This window comes from Sturnira hondurensis, unplaced genomic scaffold (assembly GCF_014824575.4).
Source record: "Sturnira hondurensis isolate 20B ecotype Veracruz unplaced genomic scaffold, ASM1482457v3 Scaffold0018725, whole genome shotgun sequence".
In the NCBI taxonomy this organism is placed as follows: Eukaryota; Metazoa; Chordata; class Mammalia; order Chiroptera; family Phyllostomidae; genus Sturnira; species Sturnira hondurensis.
In genome coordinates this window covers 26,360-50,439 of record NW_028091356.1, presented here as the reverse complement: position 1 = coordinate 50,439, position 24,080 = coordinate 26,360, and the positions used below count along the sequence as shown (strand labels likewise).

General features: G+C 47.1%; 2 protein-coding genes across 5 annotated transcripts in view; one reads left to right on the top strand and one right to left on the bottom strand.

The window, feature by feature from the left end:
• The window catches only part of CFAP57 (cilia and flagella associated protein 57), a 55,039-nt gene extending 42,155 nt beyond the window's left edge, over positions 1–12,884 (bottom strand). Inside the window, exons 1-8 of one of the 3 annotated variants that reach the window (XM_037069620.1) lie at positions 12,796–12,884; positions 12,392–12,553; positions 10,690–11,006; positions 8,971–9,257; positions 6,734–6,941; positions 4,661–4,813; positions 1,374–1,513; positions 201–366 (exon numbers count right to left, since the gene is read on the bottom strand). In XM_037069620.1, coding sequence (XP_036925515.1) covers positions 201–366; positions 1,374–1,513; positions 4,661–4,813; positions 6,734–6,941; positions 8,971–9,257; positions 10,690–11,006; positions 12,392–12,548 — 1,428 coding nt within the window. In that variant the 5' untranslated portion in view covers positions 12,549–12,553; positions 12,796–12,884. The remainder of the gene's footprint in view (positions 1–200; positions 367–1,373; positions 1,514–4,660; positions 4,814–6,733; positions 6,942–8,970; positions 9,258–10,689; positions 11,007–12,391; positions 12,554–12,795) is intronic. The other 2 variants (XM_037069621.1, XM_037069622.1) reach the window with 2 other exon arrangements.
• Positions 12,885–12,925: 41 nt separating this feature from the next.
• On the top strand, positions 12,926–22,202 carry EBNA1BP2 (EBNA1 binding protein 2). 2 transcript variants are annotated; one of them, XM_037069624.1, is made up of 10 exons: positions 12,926–13,020; positions 13,112–13,199; positions 13,282–13,365; positions 13,601–13,770; positions 14,588–14,711; positions 15,830–15,919; positions 17,798–17,873; positions 18,087–18,180; positions 20,819–20,981; positions 21,149–22,202. In XM_037069624.1, the coding sequence occupies exons 2-10, from the start codon at positions 13,134–13,136 to the stop codon at positions 21,197–21,199; spliced, it is 918 nt and encodes a 305-aa protein (XP_036925519.1). In that variant the 5' UTR covers positions 12,926–13,020; positions 13,112–13,133; the 3' UTR covers positions 21,200–22,202. The 2 variants fall into 2 exon arrangements, with proteins under 2 accessions (XP_036925519.1, XP_036925518.1); XM_037069623.1 differs by having other exon boundaries at positions 12,950–13,199.
• The last annotated feature ends 1,878 nt before the right edge of the window (positions 22,203–24,080 follow it).

Below are 24,080 nucleotides of genomic sequence, written 5' to 3'. Positions count from 1 at the left end.
TGGGGGAGAATAAGAAAAATGTGACAGTCATATACTCAGTAAGTTTGGTGGGAGAAGAACTGGATTTTCCTTTCTTCACTTTCTTTTTTAAAGCCACTAAAGTTTTCTAAGACACACTGTGGTCCCACCTCCGTAGAATGTGTTCGCTGATGTTTCAACCCTGGATTTCCAAGAAAGGGGAAATCTCCAGCAGTTCTCACCTCTCTGCACCCTCTGACAGAGTATTCTTTGAAGGAACGTATGTCATCGATGAGCAGATTCATGAGGCACAGTTTGTCAGCAAACCCTACTACAATGAAGTGACCAGACGGATGAAGGCTGATTGCATATGCCTCTTCTTGGTATTCCTTATAGAGTTCCAGACTGCTGTGAAAAAGATCAGTTACCGAATTGTAAGTCTAGCCTGCTAAATCCCTCAAGCCCCCCGTTGTATCTGGTGTGTAGTTTCATAGCACCCAAGACACTTTATTGTTTGCAATGACCACTTCCTCTCTTTTCTAGATTTTGGTTGCTCGACAACAGTGCCCAGCAACGACTATGGTGAGTCGGGGGACTGATCAAGGGCTTGTCTAGTGACGGCGAGTGCGCAGCTCCATTTGGAGTCCCCGCACCAGAAGGATAACCTGTTTTATTTTTCAGCAGCCCCAGCAGCTGTAAGAACAAAGAAATTGCAGTGTGGGGCCAATCTAGGTCAGAGATTCTCAGGGAAGCTATGCCAGGAAGAAAAAAAATCACTTGGGGGTTGTGGGCAATGATGAGGAGAAAAAAGATAAATAATAGTCTGGCGAGCTCTGTGAGGTCAAAAGCAGACCCAGTGGGAGAGAGGGGTTAGGAGAGCTGGAAGGACATAGGAGGTCGTGAAGGAGGGTGAGGTCCTGGAGGGTTGTCTCTGTCCCCAGGGTCTCACATAGTGTCTGCCAAGGAGCGAGCATTTACTAAAGCCCAAGGTCATCTCCCAGCCTGAGCAAGAGTGAAAAGAGAAGGTAGGCCGACTGACTTGATTTAAAAAAAAAAGTTCCACCCTGGCTGGTGTGGCTCAGTGGACTGAGTGCCAGCCTGTGATCCAAAGGGTCGCCCATTTGATTCCCAGTCAGGGTGCATGCCTGGGTTGCAGGCCAGGAACCCAGTAGGGGGCGCTCGAGAGGCAACCACACATTGATGCTTCTCTCTCTCTCTTTCTCCTTCCCATTCCCTCCCTGAAAATAAATAAATAAAATCCTAAAAAAAAAGAGAATGGTTTATTTTTAAAAAATAAATGTTTCCAACGGAAAGCTTCTAAGTAATTAAAATCTAAAACCCTCTACAATAACTCACATGAAAATGTAACAACCCACATCCTCCATATTACAGTAGCAAAGCCTTTTACTCCTTACTTCGACTCATAATTCCAGATGCGAACGGATCGATCCAGAGAACAGGTAGCAATGAGGGGTTTGCGGATGCAAGTAGCTAGGCCTGTGATGGATGCTGAGTGTAATGGGTACATCAGGTAATCAAAGTGGGCAGGCTCCCCCTGGAGAAATCACACAGAACGAGATCGGGGCGAGTGAGCAGAAGGCAGGTGGTGCACTGCAGCCCTCGTTACCACCTGTGAACACGAGTCAGCCTGAGGGTGCAGAGAGCAGGCCGCGAACAAACTGTTCGAATATGAGGCATATTTTCCTCAGCCACTATTATCTTAAAACATTATTTCAATGGCAATAAAATATTTTATCCCATGAATATACCAGAATTTAATTTAGCCATTCCTTTATGGAAGAACATTTAAGTGGTCTCCAATTTTTGTTATTTGGGAATAACTAGACTAAATTTCCTTGCAGGCAAGTCGGTGCACCTCTCTGGTACTCAGGTACCACAGTATCCTTAGATACTGCGGACACTATGCTCTTTAACTGTGATGTAAGTGCCTAATGGTCAGAGTTTGATTGTCAGGACATCCATTTGAAGATATCTGTCTTGAATAAACACATTGCCAGCTATGTGATGTAGCAGAACAGCAAGGTAAAGAATTAGGCTGCCCTCTTCTTTCAGAAAAGCCTGGATAACCTAGACACCTTATGGCTCCAGTGACCCAGCTTCTCTCTTCCCATGCCCTCATTCCCACTCATGCTGTAAATTATGCACTAAAGAATAACCTCCCCAAACCCTAGACACCCCACCCTTGGACCCTAATAAAGGCAGAGCCCCAGCTCAGCGCTCTCTCTCTACCTGTGACCTCTCTGTGTGGCCCCTGGGCACCCATGCTGTGTACCCACTGGGACCTGTGAGTCCTAAATCTTATTTTTCCAAATTCCTGATGCTTTCTGCTGAAGCGCACCTGCAATTATGATAAGGACCAGAAAGGCCGGTCCCGCCACAAGGCTGGCCCCTGTGGGGGTAACATGCAGGCCTGGGCTGGGGCTTTGGGCTTTCCCAGCTGACAGCATGACTGTCAACACACTGGACAGATGGCGCAGCAGGTACATTTCTAGACCGGAATACCAGGACACAAGGTGTGAGTGGTTTTCAGGACCTTGATAGGAACTGCCAAATTTCTCCCCAAGGAGGCCACACTACTGTACCTCCAGCAGCAATGGGACTTGCGTGAATGATGGAAATTAAAATGTGTCCTATTGCACTGCTTGTGTAGGCTGCAGGTGCCTGTCGTCAGAGGCCTTGTCCCTGGGGCACCTGAATGAAGACAGACGATTGGGAAATCGAATGAGGGGTACATATTTTGGGTCTGTTCCCAAGACAAGGCAAAGGCTAAGGTGCATGCAAATTCCTTCAAATTCTGGCCCTCCCTCACTTATAAACTTATCTGTATCATTCCATCATTTCCCACTATCTCAGATAAAGAGGAGCTGTGCTGGGTGGGGGGCAGGCTTGGAACACAGTCATTCTTCTCCATCTATTGTCCCTTCTTTCTCCAATACCTTCAAACTCCCTGCCTCTGTAGGCATATTCCTATTAGATTTTTTTGTTCTCCGAAGCATGAGCAAGAACCAGTATGGGGAAGAGGGGAGAGAATAGTGTTCCAGGCAGAAGGGCCATCGTTTGCATAAGCCTTTTGACAGGAAGGAACATGCAGATTCACGGCAATGGGAAAAGTCTGCCCTGTCAGGTGGAATGATGGGATGAGGCTGGGGAGGGCAGCAGGGCCAGACCATGGGCAGCCTGTGCACCCAAGTTCGGTTCTTCTAGGGGCACAGGGGCCACTGAAGGATCGCAGCTCTGGTGGCAGTGGTGGTAGAAGATGTATATCTTGCAATGACCAGATACGGGTTTGGAAAAGACCACTTTGGCATCAACATGGAGTACAACTCGGGGGCTGGAAAGCAGAGTGTAAGTGTGGAGATGGGCAGAAAACTCTTACAGCCAAGGAGAGAGAGTGGAAATGCTCCCCTTGGCAGAAGATCCAACTCTTTCTGGCCTAGTTCTCTCTGCCACACACCACCCCCGCAAGACATCCCTCTGAGAGGCCCCGCCCACCTGGAGGGAATGAGGCTCCAGGCCATGGGCTCACCCTTCCAGACAGAGCAAGTGAACAAACTGGAGAGCCGGCCATCCAAAGAGTCCTTTTGGCATCTATTCGGGTCACTTCCCAGATAAAATGATAAAAACAGTTTCTCAATCAGCAGGTTAAAACAGCCCTGGATTCATGGTGACCCCGAGTACAGGTGGACAGAAAGGCCCACCTGAGAGCGTCAGCCGGGTAGCTTCACCTCCTTTACTCACCTCTGAACTCCAGGTAAGAGGCCACCTCTCATGGAAACAACCTGTGCCCATCGATTGATAAATGAATGGAGAAGATGCGGTACATGCAGCACATGTTGTACAACAGGACACCACTCGGCCATTGAAAAGGCGAAACCCTGCCATCTGCTGTCACACAGATGGACCTCGAGGGCACTGTGCTAAGTGAAATAAGGCAAGTGGGTGCCCTCACGGGAAAAACAAATGCCATATGACCTTATTAATATGTGGAGTGTTTAACAACACACAAACAAAACCCGAAAATCTCATAGAGGCAGACCACACACTGGTGGGTGGGGGGAAGGGAGGAGGGAGGGCGAAATGGGTAAAGGGCTCTGCCGTTCGGCAGTGGGTGGAAACTGGGTTTTGGTGGTGAGCGTGATGCAGCACATACAGATGTCGAATTATAATTAAGTCAGACACCCGAAACTTATATATAATGTTACTTCAAAACTAGAAAAAAGAGGCCATCTCATCCAACCTCCTGCTGAAAATATACGGAAAGGGGCGCCCAGAGAGGTTTAATTCAAAGAGATGTGGCCAAAGTCACATAGGAACTTTTAAGAACTAGTCCCCTGAACTTTCATAAACTCATTTGGTGAATGACACTTTCAAAATGCTCTACTGGATAGCATCTTTTTTAAAAAAAAAATTGAGATATAATTAACATTGTATTCTTTTGGTATATACAAGATAATGATTTGATATGTTAGCCTACTAGCTCTTAAATCCACTCAGATCTCTCTTATCTTAAAAAAACAAACCATTCTCTCTCTTTAGCCTCATTTCTACACCTTCTTCTCTGAGGTTAGTAGCATCCTGATACCGAAAGCAGACAAAGGCATTGAGAAAAAACCGACAGACCAACTCTGTTATGGATATAGAGGAAAAAAGCGGGGAGGAAGCACTGCGGGGAAAGGCTGACCTTGCTGATCTCCATCAGGGACATGGTGATGATGTAGAGCTGGTTCTTACTGGTGCTGGCGACGAGCATCTCCTCCGAAGGGCTGAAGCACAAGCAGAGGATGTCCTGTTTGTCGGACTGACTCGAGTCGTTGCTCTGCAGGTCCACAGGAACCTGCCCAAGACGCAAGACAGTGATCAGGGATGTCTCCACCCTGTCGGTGGGCCCTTGGGCTTTCAGAGTTCTCTCAGATACTTTGAACTCACAGCTCCTGCACCAGCATGGCTCTGGGCTCCACCTCAGAGGAGGAGAAGGGAGGGCTCGAGTTGCCTCTGTTTCTGTGGGTTTTCTATTCACCTTTAAGTGATTAGTGGTTGAATAAGACAACGGCCTACATAAAGATGATCAATCTGTACATGTCAAGTTGAGATCTTCTCTGAAAACGAGCGCTTTCACACAACTCTAACTCCCACTCACTCCCAGTCTTGGGTTCATTTGGGATGTGTTGAAACCCATGCCGGTGCCCACTTGCCCCTTGCATAGCAGTGTGCACTTCAGGGCAGCAGAGGGGAAGGTGAAAGCCCGTCTTCCACAGGGGGTGGGTGACAGGGCAGAAAAGAGGGAAGGGGTCACACAGCTCCTGCCAGCTGTCTCTGAGAGGGCCTGTCGTTCCCAAGTAGACATTATAAAATTCGATCTCCTTTTTCCTGCTATCGTTTTTCTCCCATTAGCCACTGAAGTCCTTGAAAGGCTGGCCTGCACAAACCATCTCCACTTCTTTACCACACACTCAGTTCTTACTTCCTTATCATTTGACAAATGAATTTTCCTTCCACTGCATCATTTACTGAAACTGTCCTCATGAGCATCAGAAACTTCCTCAGCACCAAAGCCAGACACCGCGCTCAGTCCTCACCTTCCTGACTCTTCCAGAGCCTGCAGCAGCAATGGCAGCAGGTCCTCCCTGGGCCCAGGACACGGGGCTCTCGTGCTTCCTTTCCCGTGCCTGGAGCTCTGTCTTGCTACCTACCCCCTTACGCCTTCTTCACGTAGTCAGCTCCTCCTGCTCCACAGGACAACGAAGGCTCTGGGAACCTGTCCCTGACCTGCCCTGGGCTGGGTGGCCACTGACATTCCCTCAGTGAGCCCGTAGCACCCGACAGCTCCCCCTGCTGTACACTCATCACGCTGTGTAAAGTAGAACGGGAGCCCGCAGACTGGGGGCTCATCTGTTGTCCAGCTGCTGTCCCCCGCAAAACCTGAAGACATAGAGGTTTTGCTAGAGTCAGTTGTCATCTACGTCACTCAGCCAATAAGCAGTAGAGTCAAGTTTAACTCATTCAGTATGTTTTAACTGCTTCATGTCCAATGGCCCTGAATGGCCTCCATTACTGTTCTTTAGTGTATGCTTCTCCACTCAAACAGGTTGCCTGCTGAATTACACACACACTCCTCAGGTTGGCATTTGGGATCTTTCACCTGCCTTAGCTGCCATCTTCTCCCTTCAGGTGACTTTAGTCCCTCTCTACTGGGGCACGGGGGCTACCCCAAAGTACCACCTGCCCCCGACAGCGAGTGGCGTCTTTGCTTAATTGTGCCTTCCGTCCGGAATTCCTAATCTGTTTCTTTCTGTCAGAGGCTACCCATCCTCTAAGGCCTCTCCTCAGAGATGGCATCAAACACCTGGAAGCCTCCCTGGTTCTTCCCCAACCAGACACGCTCCCTCTCCGAGGCAGTGCGCATCATTTATTCCATACACATCTACCGAATGCTCACTGTCTGTAGGGTAGTGTGCTAGAGGTTAAATATGAACATGCATCACAATCATATAATTTTTATGGGGTCACTAAGCTTCTAAGAGAAAATAGAACTTGCCAAAGGTCTCTCCCAGGGTTCAAATCCAGATCTGCCCAATTCTGAACTCCAGTTCCATCCAATCCATCCCACAAACTCTCTCAGGACAAACGGCTCGAATCCTCATTTCCACTCAGCCCGACGGCCCCTCTGTTCCCCATCAAACTCCGGGTCGGTGCTCTGCTGCCAGAGAGCGAGTGTCTGCAGGACCCCAGTTCTGCCTCTTGCTCCCCTCCTTACCCGGATTTCCCTGGTCTCGTGATAAACATCCTTGTCTTCCATCTTCTCAAACAGCAGAACTCTTCCCGGCCCCGCAGAACAAGCAAATCCCTTCGAATAGGCTGCAATGGCAAACACCTGGGGCATGGCCAGCTGGCTGTGGCTAGCGGTTACCATGACCTGTTCATAGGAAGGGACTGGGGAGCTGAGCGGTGGAAACTCGATCAAGCTAGAAAGAGAAAATTGCACGTAAAGTTTACGGACACAATCCCCGGGAGATGAATTCTGCTGGGGGTGGGAGAGCAGGGCTGTCTCTGGGTGTGGGAGAAGCCACGCAGGGCAAGCCCCTTTCCCAGAGCCGATGCTGCCCTTTGCCCTGGGAATGCGACCCAAAGGAAGCCCGGAAGGTTGCACATTTGTTTGGTGGTCTCACAATCCTGCATGGTCACTACTATTATCATTGGTGTTGTCGTCGTTGTTGTTGTTATTATATTATCCTCATTTTGGTGTTTAGAAAAAAAGGGACTCAAGGAATCTAGTTTCCTAAAAATCACACAATTAGTAAGTGGAAGAGCTAAGATTTGAATCAAGGTCTCCCTCCCTCCACTCCCTCTGCCCCTCATTCATTCATTCATTCATTCATTCACTCCTATGATAGTATTTATTGGCATTATACTGTGTTAACAATGCTGTGAGGCAATGGTAAATGAGACTGATACAGTTCCAGCCTTCAGGAGGTTACAGTCTAGGACAGTTACAGAGAAGGTGCGCCTACCGGAGATAAGCAGAGGCTGAGCTGAAGAACAAGCAACCTATGTCAGGTATTGTGCATGTGACTATGGAAGTGGGGTGTACCGGGGGAGGGCAGGGGAACTACACGTGACCAAGTCCAGAGGCAAGAGCAGGCATGAGGCTCACACGGTTGGTAGAGGCCAGAGCCAATGCCCTTTATGTAAAGAAGGGTCAGAGTAGCAGTGACGTGTGGGCCAAGTTCAGGATTCTGGGCTTTATTCTTAGAGCCCTGGACCCACTGAAGGATTGTGAACACAGCAAAGTGCAGGGGGAAGCTCTTAACCCAATCACAACAGAAAAAGAGATGTCATTGGCATGGGGGATGGTGAAAATGGCGAACTGCAAGTTACTGAGGAAGAAGGATCTATAGCATGCCATTGTGGTTGAGGGCTCAGGCTCTGGAGTCAGATAGATCTGGGTTCGATTCCTGACCCTGCTACTGGACAGTGCTGTGACCTTGAATGAGCCAGTTCACTTCTTTGAGCCTCAGCTTCCTTGTCTATAAAGGGGGCATGAAAATAATACGCATTCTACAGCACAAGACTCAAATGAGGATACGTACGAAGTGCTGAAGGGGGCGGGCTGGGTGCAGGAAGGCGAGGGGGAAAGAGTGGGACAACTGTCATAGCATAAATAATAAAATATTAAAATTAAAAAGTTTAATTATAATAAAAATAAAATTAAAAAGAAAAAATGTAGCTGGCAACTAGAAAGAAACTTTTTATTGGCTAGCTGCTGTGAAAAGAGAGACTATTTTCTCTAAATCTTGTATTTCAAAAGACTTCCACAAATTTCTTTTAAATAACACTTTTAAGACACTTAGATCTATGCATCACATCCACTTAATTTATGGCGTGAATAATAAAAAATTTAAAACCTTAAATACAGTGCTTAAGGCAGTGCCCAGGACTTACAATGGTATAGCCCGCTGTGTGTGCGAGCCTGTTGGTCGCTGTGGAGGGGAAAGTGACAGCTCCCTCCTGAGCCCCCACCTGAGCCCACAGTCTTCTGTCGGGTTTGCCGATGACATTTCCTTGCGCGTCTCTGCTGGTCTGTGGCCTCCTACTGAACTGTGAGGTCCCGGAGGATCTGTTTCCCCAGTGCCCAGCAAGACGCTACACACATTGCAAGCACTTGGTGGACATTTACTCAATTGATTCAGTAAATTAGGCAGCCATTAGAAAAGAAATTTTTGGAAATCTGTAGCTTTGAGGACTAGTCACATTAAAATGCTTATAAAATGAGGTTAGGTATGAAAATAAAAAGAACTGCATCTAGGCCATGGTCCTAATGGTCAAATTTGTGCTTGGTGACAGATGGACACCAGAAAGGCAGAGGGAAGGCAAAGAGGTGACTTTTAGACTAGAGCCGATAGGAGTGATTTTGAAGGAATGCTGGTTTCGGTGTACCGCTATTAGTAGGATGAGTGTATGTTTACAGAGCCCCGGCCCAGGGGCTGCCATTACCTCTCTGATTCCTGGATCACCTCCAGATTCTTTGTCTCGCTGGTGGACTCCTGGACCATGATACTTGTCTCCCAGCGTAGGTCTCCAGATTCAAAGAGGAAGAGCCTGCCTGTATCAGTGCCCACAACAATCTTGTCATCAGACACCCAGGTGTGGGCTAGGTAGTTTTGCGGTTCTCCCCTCTGAAAGTTGGTATGCTTCAGGGTGCCCTCTGCAAAACGGAGAAGCTTAAACATCCCATTTCCAGTGACGCAAACCTGTGTGTTATCGTGAGGACTGAAGCTCACCTATAAAATGTTAAAGAATAAAAGACAGAGACTTATACCACTAATCTCGATGGAGTTACTTCTCATTTTGCTAATTAATATTTATGTCAGGTAGCTCAGAGTATCCTTGAAACATCATTAACTCATATACTTTTGATATTATATTTGATAAGAGCACAGATCTATACTCATTATATTTGTGGGGCCAGTTGTTTTAAGCTAGGAAACATGCAAAAGCCATTTTACAAAGGCCAAAACCCAAAATGAGCAGGTCTTGACAACAGCCAGACACTGCCAACAAAATGGAACGAAAGCTCCAGGGGAGACACAGATGCGTGAGGATCTGGCAGGTGAACTTGCCCTGTCTGTGGGGAAGAAACTGAGTTCCTGTCCAGGGACTGCTACGTGGTCTCCTACCCGCTGAGCTTTATCTGTGCACGCAATCCAATGCACAGTAACGGGCAGTTGACCTGCCACCCCCACTAGATGGTGAGCAGCTTGAGGGGCTGTGGCTTTTTCATCTCTGCACTCCCAGTGCTGGGTTCCTAGTGGATGAGCAACAAGTGAGCACTGAATCTACTGGAGCGGAGAAGCTCTCTGCTCTGAATGGGGATGTTGCTGCACAGGCCTCACCGTGGCCTGGAGGAAATACCTTCTGGCTCTACCTGATTCTGTGACAACCAAGCCTTCTGACTGCTAATTTCACCTTCCAAGTTCTCTGTGACTAGTGAGGAAACATATCAGATAAATGATGTGAGTGCTCTGGTCCTGACATGCCGGCTTATACACTGGCCTCTTGTGAGAAGAACTGAGTCTACACCCGGGACACTGACATAGCCAGGATCTCAGAACACGAACAGAACTGAGTTCCCGAAAACTTGTAAAGCTAGGTTCTAGATCCTGGACTGTGTTGAGTGCACCAAGATAAAACTCCTTGGGACCCGTGGCCTAAGCAGGGACCCGCTTTCTAACAGGTGGCCTTCATTTTGCCTTCATGCTACAATAGAAAACTCTGCTCCCCACATACTTGCAGTTTCATTGGGAGCTTTTTAAGACCTACCACTTCATATCACATCTCTGAAATCTTCCCACTGCCTAGCAATGCTGCTGGAACCAGACAGACAGAGTGAGTTTGATCATTTCACCTCTGGGTCCGACCTGCGACTGGAAAGCAGTTCTGGGCCAGAGTAGAGAAGACAGGCACCGGAGCCAGGGCCTCCTGGGACTACCTCTGGGATTTCAGGTGAGTGACAACCTCGTGGGGCCTCAGTTCCCTCATCAGTATAATGGGGATAATAATTATGCATACCATATATGGTTTTTGTGAGACTGAGTTTAAAATGTAAGTTAAGAAATTAGCACTCTTCCTGCTAGATACAAAGCATTCAGTAAAAGACTGCTCGTATTCTTTTATTTTTATAATTCACATGATACTTTTTATGCTGGGAGGTACCTGGTAGACACTGTTGTTCTGAGAGTCAGTTCTGACAATGGCCATTACTTTCTGTTTTTCCCACAGCCAATAGACAAGGTTGGACTCCGGAGGTGATGTTTGAGTCAACAAGTATTTGGAGTCTGGAGAAAAAGCCATGCAAGTAAACTTTTGAACTGGGAAGTCAAAATTATTAAGGACTTTGCGCTTCCGGCAAGGGATAGATGACAGTTCATAAATGGTGATGGCGGGTTTTTCTTGCACTATCTCGGACATAGCGAGGTATCGCCGATTAGGGCTGATGGACAAGGCCAACATGGCTTGACTCTTGTCTGAGCCTGCAAACAGGTGAAAGGAAATAATGAGGGTCGATCACCAAGACTCAACCTGAACCAGGCACAGTGGTAGGCCCTGCTGATGTAACAGGGGACAAGTGCAGAAACAGGTCATTGCCAACCTGGTGAAGCTCCTTGGTACAAGTATGCCTGAGGTATGATGAAAATGACTAGGATGGTCCCCTGAGGTGGGAGGGGGACCGATTCCTGAAGGAGGACAAAGTGGGACAGGGAGGGGAATGGGGCAGGTGGCAGGAAGAGCAGAGGCGAGGGTGTGAGAAAGTAGGATGTTGCAGCAGCATCGCATGTGAGCCAGGGGTGGCCACAGATAGGTCTGGGGGGTGGAATAGGGTCAGATCACACAGGCCTTTATGCCCTGCATGGGCAGCACTCAATACTCTTCCTCTGCTTTCAGGGCTGGGATGCTGACTACTGGATTCCTCAGCCTCCCTTCAGTTAGGTGATCTATGTGACATTCTGGCCATGAGACAGATGCAGAAGTTTGCTGGACTGGCTTTCTGGTAAAGCCTTTGCTTTCTTGAAAACCAGGGATAGATGCATTTTATCCTCTTTTCCATCTATATAAAGTTAATAAACAGCAAAAACAAAACTTAATGGGGTTATAAGTATGAGGTTTGTTCAGAAAACATCCAGCCATTGTTAAGGTCCCAAGGTGCCTACTCTGAAGGGGACTTAAGTGCCACTGTCCTATGTACAATGTTTCTTATATCTTTTTCAATAAATATCTCTATTTTTCATACTACATGCCTGTATATTTTCTGGCCAGACCTCATGAATGGTAAAACTACATGCAACAAAGAGTGGAAAATGGGAATGTGATTAGGTTGTGGAAATCAAGCACATCATCAATAGGACCAGTGTGAACAAAAACAAATGTAACATCACACATAGTTTATCTGTGACTTGGGATAAAATCTCCAGTGTCTTTATCATACATGCATTCAGAAGGTTCTGGAATGAAGGTAGTGTACCGTGGAAAACGGTCAGACAGCTCAAAAAGTGGGCCTGGTGATGACAAAAACTATGATATTGAGGAAGTATGAAGAGAGGCTCTTTAAAGCAATTTTTTCATTAAATCACTGTGAAAAAAGTACTTTTAAAAATGTTTATTTTTTAACCGAATTTATCAGGGTCACATTGGTTCACAAAACCATGCAGGTATTAAGTGTATGACTCAGTGAAACACCACCTGCACATTTTCACCTGTAATGCAAGCAGCCATGCATTTTTTTGCATTTCTTCTACATTTAGAGAACTATGCGTTTATTCAGGTTGGCCAAAACACTTCCCTTTCAATCATCGTGTTGGAATTATGAGGTTATATTTGCCACAAAAGGTTAATGGGTCAGGATGGAAAGGGTTTTTACCTGGAATGAATTTTTGCCACTTCTGATCTATATTGTACTTCACACAGTAATTTCCTGAAGGAAATATAATGATCTGTTCATCGAAGAAGCAGATATTGTTGGTCACGTGGGATCGAAGACCAAAAGCATGCTGCGAGAGTGCAACCACGGTCGACATGGTCCCTGGCCAAAGAGTTGGTTCGGTGAAAACCGAGCGCGGCCAGTGAGCTTTACTGCTCCGCCCCGCTCTGCCCGCCCCGCCCGGAACACGCCCATGACCCCCGCCCCCAGATTCCTCTCCGTCGCACTCCTCCTCCCCCAGTGCCCCTTACTCTCACGCTGGGCTAGTCTCCCGCTTCTCCCCTTTGCTTTGTACCCTCGCGGCGTCCTGCTCCTCCGGATAACTCCAGGGTACCCCCTCTCACCTTTGGCTTCTCCTCTCCGAGTCACCAGACCACACGTGTATACAGGGGGAGTGTTCCTGCGGATCCCAAGCAACTAGGGCACTTTCAGACGCCGTAGCGGTTCCTATAGCAACGGGAAACCGGAAGTGTGGGTCTGAGGCCGGAAGCGGAAGTCCGAGCTAGAAATTCAGCAGCAGCAGTGGGTTGGTGCCACCGGAGTGTTTCGCGTCCACGTGGAGCAGGGTGGTGAGGGTCAGGGGCTGAAAGCAGGCGGCAGCGGGGGGAGGCGCCCTTTTCCAGCCGCGCGGGCCTCGGCCTACTCTGCTTCCTCGGTTAGTGTTGGATGTGTGCGCTGCGAGATGGACAATGCTCTGCTCTCAGGCTCGGACTCGGATTCTGAAGATTCTTTCGTCACTGACAAGGAGGTAGGTGTCGGCTGAGCTGGTGGGGCTGGGCGCGGGAGGCCGCCTAACTCCCCTGGTACTGACAGCCGATCCTGCCCTGCAGTTGCAGGATGCATTTTCCCGAGGGCTCCTGAAGCCAGGCCTCAATGCCGTGCTGGAGGCTCCGAAAAGAGCGGTGAACGACGTGGTGAGCTCGGGCGCCAGGTCGGGGGGTACTCGGACGTAGATGAGCACATGGAACAGTTGTGCTTGGGTAGCTGAGTTCTTGTTGAAGGAAGGACGTAACAGGCGCATTGTCAAGAGGGTCCATTACCTGTTGCGGTATTGGGGGTTAGCACTTTGTCGGTTGGCCTGGCACCCTGGGCTTGGGAGAGACATATTAAGGCTTCCCTTCTTAGGAGCTCAGTGTCTGAATTTCCTAGAATGGCCTGAAGCAGTGTTTGACAGAATTCAAGCGGGATCTGGAATGGGTTGAAAGGCTTGATGTCACCCTCGGTCCGGTGCCAGAAGTCAGTGGACCTCAGTCAACCCCTCAGAACAAGGATCAGAAAGCTGTCAATCCAGAAGATGACTTCCAGCGGGAAATGAGCTTGTATGTTTTCAAATGTGGGAGGAGTTGTGGGTCCCTGTGCTGCCAAGGCAGGCAGGGGGGGTGGGGGGTGGGGGGTCGGGGAGGCGGTGGGGGGAGTGGAATAATGAACCTGTTCTCCTCAGAAGGTATAAGAAGCTTGGAAACAGGGAGGAAGGCTTCTCTTGACCAAAAAGAGCTAGTTTGTGTGTGTGTGTGTGCAATTATTAGAATAAAAATTTTCTTACAGAAGGTTCTTATGTGGACTTTTTTAGTGACTACGGACCATGTAACTATTCATAACTGGCATTAGTTTCTAAGTTGATAGTTACTTTTAGAGTGGTCATTCTCTTAAACTAATTCATTTTCAGCAATACTCCTGCCCCCCGCCTTTTAAAAGAATGTACAGTTAGCCCTGGCTGGTGTAGCTCAGTGGATTGAGCACGGGCCTGCGAACCAGAGGATCGCAGTTCGATTCCCAGTCAGGGCACATGCCTGGGTTGCAGACTGGTTCTCTGCAGGCCAACTCCCAGCAGGGGATGCACAAAAGGCAACCATACATTGATGTTTCTCTCCCTCTCTCCTTCCCCTCTAAAGATAAATAAATAAATAAATCTTTAAAAAAAAAAAGAATGTACAGTTAAATTGCTTCCAAATACCAAGTTAATGAGGTTTTATTTACTACAGTTTGTGTGTGTGTGTGTGTGTGTGTGTGTGTTCTTGCTGGTGAAAGTCAGATGTTGAGGGTCCTTCTGACCTTGGATAACTCCTGAGAGACAGTGAGAAGGAATGTAAGGCCTCCCCCACTTAGCTTATTTAACACTTGGTCCTATATCCTCAGCTACCGTCAGGCCCAGGCTGCAGTGCTTGCGGTATTACCCCGCCTCCATCAGCTCAAAGTCCCTACTAAGCGGCCCACTGATTATTTCGCAGAGATGGCCAAGTCCGATCAGCAGATGCAGAAGGTAAGAAAAAGGGAAGGTTTTGTTTTTTTGTTCTTGTTTTTTTCCCCCCAGAAAGTTGAACCTTTGTACTTTTAAATATATTTAAGTATATTTAAATATACCTGTATTTAAGTACATAGCCTAATCACCTATAATGTTTAAAAAAATACTAAGCCTAATAATAGGGAACCAGTTTCTCAGAGGACAATTATTATTTCTGTTGTCTACTTCAGACTCATGCCATTCACCACCAACTAGGTAAATATAAGGATGACTTTTTCCTGATTTAAACAATTAAAGGGAGGAAAAGCAGTGGAAGAAGTGCGGTCCCAAGGTAAAGATGGCCCTGTGCATTTCCTAGCTGGTATGGGCATGGCCTGGTGTGTAGGAAAAACACAGACCTCGACCTGCTGTTGCCAGGGGGCAGTACTACAACGTGCAGACAATTCACTTTCTCTGAGCTTCAGTTGTCTGTAAAATGAGGGCCCCATATATGGCTCAGATGTAGTATAATTTAAAGCTAGGTAGAACTTGGTCCTTATTTGACTTTGGGAGGAAGAGAATTGCCAAAATCTCATCCCAGATGTGTTGAAATAGCTCCCTTGGGTCTCAAGCTGGATGGTAGGGAGCTCTTATTTTGGTGGTACTTAGGGAAGCTAATCTCCGCATTCACACCGACAGCTGCTCTTCCTTTAACTGAAATGTGTGTATTTGATGGAAAAGGCTAGATGCTTGATATCTGTTGGAGTTTTTAGTGCGTATCTAGTGTGTTGGAGAAGGGAACTGGAGCTGTGTGCAGGTTTAACCTCAGTCTGCAGACAGTAGGGATGGGCAGAAGTTCATTTCTCTTGGCAAAACTGCAAGCAGCAGTTTTATATGATGGAGCAAATGGCACACTAGGAGTGGGAAGGCTGCTTTCAATTCCTAGCTTCACTGCTGATATGCCTTGACAAAGTGCTCAGCCTTTGGGTCCCATTGCCCTCATGGGTAAAACGCGGGTCTTGGAACAGATGATTTACAAGGTTCCTTTGAGCTCCATAGTTTGCAGAACAGGAATGTCTGTTTCCCGCTGTAGTGCACCCAAAGCAGCGGTCATCCCAGGTTCAAATAATGTGAGTTGACCACATTTTGTGTTTTAGATTCGACAGAAGCTGCAGGCTAAACAGGCCGCCATGGAGAAATCGGAAAAGGCTAAGCAACTTCGAGCACTTAGGAAATATGGAAAGAAGGTGAGAAGGAGTGTGGCGGGAGGTCGAACAAGGCCCAGTGTGTTTGTCCAGCCCGGTTTCTGAGGTCTGATGTGGTTCTGTGCCCCAGATGTGTCCGACTGTGTGTTTGCTGTCCCACAGTGGGGTATGTACTTGTATTCACAGGCGCAGTCCTTCCTCCACACCAGTGGGTTACCAGGAGTAGTGTGGGATCTGTGGGCAAGTTCTTTACCTCTCCAGCTTGCACTTCTCTCTTTTTAAACCTTTAAAAAATTTTTTTCACGTTTTTGTAAGATTTTATTTATTTTTGAGAGAAGAAGGGAAGAAGAAAGAGAGGGAGAGAAACACTGATGTGTGAGCAATCAGTTGCCTCTGTCACGCCCCCAACCAGGGACCTGGCCCACAACCCAGTGTCCTGACTGGGAATTGAACCAGCAATCGTTCGGTTTGCAGGCCAACATGTAACCCAGTGAGCCACACCAGCCAGGGCTCCAGTTTGCACGTCTGTGCAGTGGAGAGTTGGGGGTCCAGATCAGTGGTTTCCAAACCTGACTCACAGCAGAATCGCCTGGGGAAATTTTTTAAAACAGATCGCTAGGCTTTAGAGTCTCTGGGACTCTGAGTGTGTTTTCTTCCCCTCCCCTCAAAGCTCCCCAGAGGATTCCACTGTGTACCCTGGTTTGAGAATCGCTAGCCTTGGCAATTTAAAGTCCTTAGAGGAATCATATTGTCATTCAGTCAGAGAAAAATGTCACCTGTGAGTTTGAACTATGACTGTCTGAGTTCTAATGTAAAACCACAGCAGGCATACCATGGACTGTTTTTTGGTTTTTCTTCCTTATTTCATGATCCCTTAAGAAAAAGGATGACAGGAACTAAAGTTAGAGTTGTAGGAAGAAATGTGTGTGAGGAGGCTTGGCGCAGCTGTTAACAGTTTGCCCATATTTTGGACATAAACACAGTGAGCTGGGGTGCGAGCTGCTGTCCTCATTTGGGGTCATTTCAATGATTGACCCCTCGTGGAGTGAGATTAGATGAACATCCTGTCTTCTGGGAACAGCTCCTGTGGACTTACTGGATTGATCTGGTGGTCAGTGGCTGAGATGAGCTCAGAAACATGGGCCATTGGTTTAACATAAATTATCAAAAGCAAAGAAAAATTCAGTCAGGCCAGTTAGCTCACTTTTCCTAATTTGAGGAAATCTTAGGGCACTGCTTCTGGACTGGGGTGATTTTGCTCCCTGGGGGTCGTTTGGCAGTGTCAGAGGCATTTTTCGTTGCCCATCTTGGTGGGGAGTGTGCAGCCGGACCCGGTGGACAGAAGACGGGGAGGCTGCTAACCTGCAGTGCCCCGGACAGGCCTCCCACCCCGAACGGAGAGTTAGCCTGTCCCGACTGTCAGCAGTGCTGGGTTGAGAAACCCACTGTAAGGTCAGCTCCTTTTGTCCTTAGTCTTCCTTTCATTTTTGATTTGGGGGGACAATGCTTTTGTCCATTGGCACTTTCATGACCAGTAACAATAGGTTACATATTTAGTTAGCCCAGGTCCTGTTAATGGGAGAAAACTGGCTATGGACTGAAACGTGGTTTGCTACAGTTTTGCAGGCAGGGTTGTGTAATGGGGGAAGGGTGCAGACTGCCTGCCTGTGAATCTCAGCTCTGCAGTTCCCTGCTCTGTGACTGGGGCAAGTTACTTCACCTTTCTGTGCTTCAGGTTCAAGGATGTTAAGAATTTCTGGGAAGCCGGACTGAGAGTGCACTTAGAGCCTTAGCGTAGTTTTGGCATGCAGTAAATGTCCTGTGGTGGCGGTGGCGTTATCGCAGCCTTGATCCTGGGAGGATATGCCCAGTTGGGTGATGGCGTGGAATGGCTGTAACAGTCCCCTGTCCGTGTCCCAGGTGCAAACAGAGGTTCTTCAGAAGAGGCAGCGGGAGAAAGCGCACATGATGCATGCCATCAAGAAGTATCAGAAAGGTCGGTATATCTTTCTCCCAAAGATACAGGGAGCGGGATCCCTGCTGATTCTGTCACCTGCTGCTCTGGAGCCTTGATTGATTTGGAACTATTGGGAAGGGTGTGGGGAGCAAGATGTAACTCTTCACATCAATTCAGTAAGCAATGATCTTTTGAAGTTTAAGCATTTCTTACAATGCAGTGGCACTAATTGAGATACTGCTTAACTCCCAGGCTTCTCAGATAAACTGGACTTCCTCGATGGCGATCAGAAACCCGCGGCACGAGGCTCGAAGGAAGGCGCCAAAGGCCAGCCGATGCGGAAGGGGTAGGGAGTGTGTGGTTTGCTTTGCGGTGTGTACTGGGCAGCAGTTCCCAGTAAGACAGGGGCCGCCTGAAGGAACAGCCTCGGGTTCAGAGAGTGTTGCTGCTGCCTGTGGCTGAGACTTACCAGGCTGTGTGATGGTCCTCAGCCCTGTCAGTCTTTGAAGAGGAAAGTGAGGTGGTCCAAGGATTTGGCCCATTCCCGTGAATGTTCAGGCAAACTTGAACCCCCGTCTCACAGAGCGATGGTTAAGAGCTTGGTCGAGGGTTCAGATCCAGACTCTGCCACTCATTGGGAGGGTAGCTTTGAGCAGGTTACTTTACCTTCTGAAATGTTGATTTCCTCATCTGTGAATATGAGAAAATTGTATGTGCCTCCTAGTGTTATAAATATCAAAATGGATCACGCTGGAAATTATTATTATTTTTAGTTCACCGTTAGGCATTCCTGGACACCAGGCTTTGGGTAGCGATCATTTCTGTGGGCTGTAGTACATGCTCTGATGAGGCGTTCAGGGGGTCATGTGGAGGCATGGCGTAGAAATACGCCTGGCCTGGGATGGCTTCCTGGAGGAGGGTCCCACCTGAGCTTAGTCTGAAGGATGAATAAGAATTAACCCGGAGAAAAGGAGAGACACAAATGAGCAACAGCTTAGGGACAAGAACAGCAGGTTCGTGTGTGGGAACAGCAAGCATCTGGTGTCCCTAGGAAAACTGGGAGGCATGAGTGGTGAGACGCTGCTGGAGGAGGACCCGCGCCGAGTCGCGGAGATGATGTCTGTTTGCCTTGGGGAGCAGCTTGGGCTTTATCCATAGGCAGCGGGGAGACTCCAATGGGCTTTACTCAAAATAATGTGCAGGTCATATTCGTGTTTTTTTAAGAAATGACAAGTGGAAAACTCATTTGAAAAATAGTAAAGGATGGATTGAGCACAGGCCTGCGAACCAGACGATCGCAGTTCGATTCCCAGTCAGGGCACATGCCTGGGTTGCAGGCCAGTTCCCTGCAGGCCAACTCCCAGCAGGGGATGCACAAAAGGCAACCGTACATTGATGTTTCTCTCCCTCTCTCCTTCCCTTCCCCTAGAAAGATAAATAAATAAAATATTTAAAAAAAAAAAAAGAAAGAAAAATAGTAAAGGAGAACTCCCCCAATCTGGCAAAGGCAGTAGACTTCCAGGAAGTCCAGGAAGCTCAGAGAGTCCCAAAGAAGGTGGACCCAAGGAGGAACACACAAAGGCACAGAATTACATTAGCCAAGATTAAAATGAAGGAGAGAATCCTAGAAGCAGCAAGAGATAAGGGGACAGTCACCTATAAAGGAGTGCCCATCAGATTGTCAGCTGATTTCTCAAAAGAGACCTTACAGGCAAGAAGGGGCTGGAAAGAAGTATTCCAAGTCATGAAAGGCAAGGACCTACAGCCAAGATTGCTCTATCCAGCAAAGCTTTCATTTAGAATGGAAGGGCAGATAAAGTGCTTCTCAGATAAGATCAAATTCAAGGAGTTCATCGTCACCAAGCCCTGTATTATATGAAATGTTAAAGGGACTTATCTAAGAAAATAAAGACAAAAAATAGGAACAGTGAAAGGACAGCAAACTCACAGTTATTAACAACCACACCTAGAACAAAAGCAAACTAAGAGGACAGCTAGATCAGGAGCAGAACCATAGAAATGGAGATCACATGGAGGGTTAGCAACAGGGGAGTGGGAGGAGGAGAAGGGGGGAGAAGGTACAGAGAATAATTAGCATAGAAGGTAGGTAGAAAATAGACGAGGGGGCAAGAATAGTATAGGAAATACAGAATCTAAAGAACTTGTGACACATGGACATGAACTAAAGGGGGGGAATGGTGGGGGAGGGGATGTGCAGGGTGGAGGGGAATGAAGGGGGGGAAATGGGACAACTGTAATAGCATAATCAATATATATATTAAAAAGAAAAAAATTACAGTGTGAGTGATAGACTTGAGGGGCACGGAGGTTAATTAGGGGACTATTAAAGTCCGGATGAGCAGTGATAATGACCTGAATGTGGTCATGGGGGGTGAAGAGAAAGTAGATGGAAGGAATATTCAAGAGGTCAGTTAGCAGGACTTGGTCATAAAGAAGAATCGAGACTGACTCCCGGGTTTTAGGTCACCTTTGATTTTAGTCTGGTGTCTGGGTGAATGGGAAGTGCCACCAACCTCTTTAGGGCGTGGGTACAGGAGGCAAAACCAGGCTAGGAAGGGGGATGGCAGGTGATTTTGGAAGGCTGGGTTTGAGATTCCTGTGGGATGACCAGCTTAAGATTTTTTACATTTGAATGTTAACTGTGGGTCTATATCCCCGAGAGGCATAGGAACAACCGAGGATGATTTAGCGAAAATAGAAAGTTTCTCAAAGATACTCAGTGAGCCACAAAATGTATCGGGATCCTTTCCTGGTCCTCGCTTTGCTTGTTTTCCTGCTCTGGTGGCTGAACCTGTGAATAGGTGAGCTTGCCTGAGGAGTTTGCCCGGTAGGAGCGTGGGGCCCAGGATGAGATTCTGGGTGACAGTATTGTCTACAGACAGAATACCGAGGGTAGTGTGGGTCATAAGATGGGTCAGGATTTGCAGGGCTGAGGGTGACCTGTAAAACCACCTTCTTCTCAGGCCCAGTGCCAAACGTCGCTATAAAAACCAGAAGTTTGGTTTCGGTGGTAAGAAGAAAGGTTCCAAGTGGAACACCCGGGAAAGCTACGATGATGTGTCCAGCTTCCGGGCCAAGAAAGCTCATGGCAAGGGCCCCGCTAGGCCTGGAAAGAAAGGACCAAATGTAAGTGAGCTTGGAGACCAGCTGAGAGGCTGCATCAGCCCCCTCCCCCCACCCACACCCACCCATTCCCTTTCCTTCCTTGTACATCCTGGTGGGGGTGGGGGTGGGGGGCGGGTGCAGAAGGCCAAGCTGCTATGTGACCACATGTGGCATTTCTTTGTCTGCAGAAAAGACCTGGAAAAAGGACAAGAGAGAAAATGAAGAGCAGAACACGCTAATAAGCAGCATCTCCCAGAAAAAGGACGAAGACTTGGGATTTCATAATACAGTTGGATCCCTTATGTTGGTTTCCTTTTGTAAAAAATATTTTCATTAAATTAAAAAATTTTGAAACATATACCCTTCGATGAAAACTCAGGGCTAAAGGATTTAGAAGTTACATTTACATGTTGTTAAGTAATGGTTCTATTTATTGATCATAATTTAGACATTGAGTCCAAATTGTTATCCTTTTATGAAGATTTCATGCCCCTATTCCTCTTCTTCACCCTCCCATGTAGTTATATCACTACTTTAAATAAATCAATAATCAGTGTTTATATCATTAATATCCTTTCAATAGCCGTCACTGCGAGAGCTAGATGAAATGTGTTTCCTTTGTGGCAAAGTTCTTTTTTCTTGGGTTGTTACCTTACGTTTTTCCAAGAGCCTAATTTTCCTTCTATGTCATCATATTTCCTTAGCTGTTTCACTGTTTTATCCATCTTACTAATTTTCCTGCTGTAACCTGGGTCTGTCACACTACTGTCACCATGTCCCTTTTCTAGACCTTGCAGGTTGGATCTGCTGTTTCCCAGAGCCCGTATTTTTGTGTCTTAACCCATGCCTCCTCTTGCTCTGTACCTTTTTCTGGTATCTTCCTGAGGAAAGGAACAGGGGAGGTGAATTTCTTGTCTCTGCGTTGCTCGACTTGCCTTTAATTTGGCTGGCCGAATTCCCCCCCAGGGGGCGAGGCATGCTGCTTTGTCTCGGGGCCTCCTGTGTTGCCGCTGGGGAACCTGTGCCATTATAACCCTCGTCTTGTCCCTGGAAACTTTTCCTGTCCCTGACATCTGAGTGCCACGAGGCCGGGCCTTGGTGTGCGCTTCTTTGCATTCTTTGATTGGGGCGTTTGGAGGAGTGTGAGATCCTCAGTCCTGGTGCACTTTGTGTTGGGTAGCTTTCCCTATCTTTCTTCTCGTTCTGCAGTTTTTGTCAGGGAAATACTGAACCTCTCCTGGTGATCTCAGTTTGTATTCGTACTAAGTTCTACTTGGTGGGAAGATGTCTTTCATTTTTTCTAATCATTTTATTGAATACTTATTTTAGCGTTCATTTTTCACTTTATACCCAAGAGTTCTTTGTTTTCTGACTGATCCTTTCTCGCACCATTTTACTTCTACTCTATAGATGCAATCTCCAATCCTGTCTCAACACAAGTTACAGTTTTGGTTTTTAGAAGAGGTTTCTTTTGTTCTCTTCATTCTGTTATCTTGAGATTCCCCACACCCCTCTCTGTGCGTTTGGGTTTCCATTTTTCAGGTTGAGTTTCTAGTACAAAAAGAATGAATTTAGGTTCTGTAAACAATTCAATTTCACATAAAATTCTGAGCCAAGAGGTCGTATTTTCAGAAGAACTAGTAACTTTGAATTATGTTTGGAATATATTGAGTTATAAGGCAGGACGACACAGGTTAACTGCGTTTCATAAAGGTAAGAACAAAAGTAAGCAATCTGTGCTATGTACACTCCAGCCTTCAATAGTGAAGGACTCGTCACTGTTGAAGAGTCCTTGTGTTCTTTTTTTTTTTTTAAGATTTTATTTATTTTTAGAGAGGAAGGGAGGGAGAAAGAGGCAATGTGCACCTCAGTGCACTAGAGGTACATCAATTAGTTGGCTCTTGCACATCCCCAAGTGGGAACTGGCCTGCAACCCAGGCATGTGCCCTGACTGGGAATCGAACCACCAACCTTTCCATTTGCAGGCTGGCACCCAATCCACTGAGCCACACCAGCTAGGACTGTACTTCCTGTTCTTTAAAATACCATTTCTTGCTTTGCTCAGTCCCAGAATGCGTGGGTTTCAGTTATCAAGTGCAATTAAGTAACANGCACATCCCCAAGTGGGAACTGGCCTGCAACCCAGGCATGTGCCCTGACTGGGAATCGAACCACCAACCTTTCCATTTGCAGGCTGGCACCCAATCCACTGAGCCACACCAGCTAGGACTGTACTTCCTGTTCTTTAAAATACCATTTCTTGCATTGCAGGGAAGCAACCTAGCAGTTTCCAGTACCCAGGACAGGCTGTTCTTGCTTTGCTCAGTCCCAGAATGCGTGGGTTTCAGTTATCAAGTGCAATTAAGTAACAGCAGTTTCTCAACACTGTTCCAATTTCAGTTGTCAAAGTATTGTTAACTGTGAGTGCTCGCAGAAAGGAGAAACCTATTAGCCTTTCAGTCCCCGAATCACTACAGGAGTTACAGAGGCGTAGATTTCAAGGTCTAGGTGATGGTCCCGGCACAGATAGTGACTGTGGAATTGTCATCGCTGTGCCTCTGTCACCCAGCAGTCAACCTGCATGGCATTTCACAAAAGTAGATAATTGAACTGATGAACAAAGATGAAAGCACAGTGAAGAAATGAAAAGTGATGAGGCCAGAACCAAAATTTGAAAAGCGTGCAAATGGAGTTGAAGTCATAGCGGAGGTGGCTGTGGTGAGCGTCGTCACTCTAGAGAGCAGATGTGCAGCCCGAGAACTTAATGGGCACGAAGAGCAAAGTCATGGGGAGGATGAGGACGTCCCAGAAATAATGGGAATACTGGCAGAAATAACCACACGGAAGGGGTTCTTGGAGACATTTTGTTACATTGAAAGTGGAAGTGATTAAATGCAGAAGTGATTTCAAATTTAAAAACAAGATTATCTGCAGAGGCATAGAAACTGCCTGCTCCGTGTCATGCATAACAGGAAAAAGGAGGCAAGGTCTGCTTTGTTTTGTTTTAAAGGGAACACTTGATTCTCAATGTTTTGGCTTAAATTATGGTCTACGAAATAAGCAATAGTGTTTTTCATTTTCTAATGCATTTCACAGTAAGATGTTTTACTAGTTTGACAA

Coding starts and splice junctions, on each gene's coding strand:
- EBNA1BP2 (XM_037069624.1), top strand. CDS start 13,134: ATGGACAATGCTCTGCTCTCAGGCTCGGACTCGGATTCTGAAGATTCT. Junction 13,366..13,600: donor AAAGAGCGGTGAACGACGTG/GTGAGCTCGGGC, acceptor TGAATTTCCTAG/AATGGCCTGAAGCAGTGTTT. Junction 14,712..15,829: donor CCGATCAGCAGATGCAGAAG/GTAAGAAAAAGG, acceptor TTTGTGTTTTAG/ATTCGACAGAAGCTGCAGGC.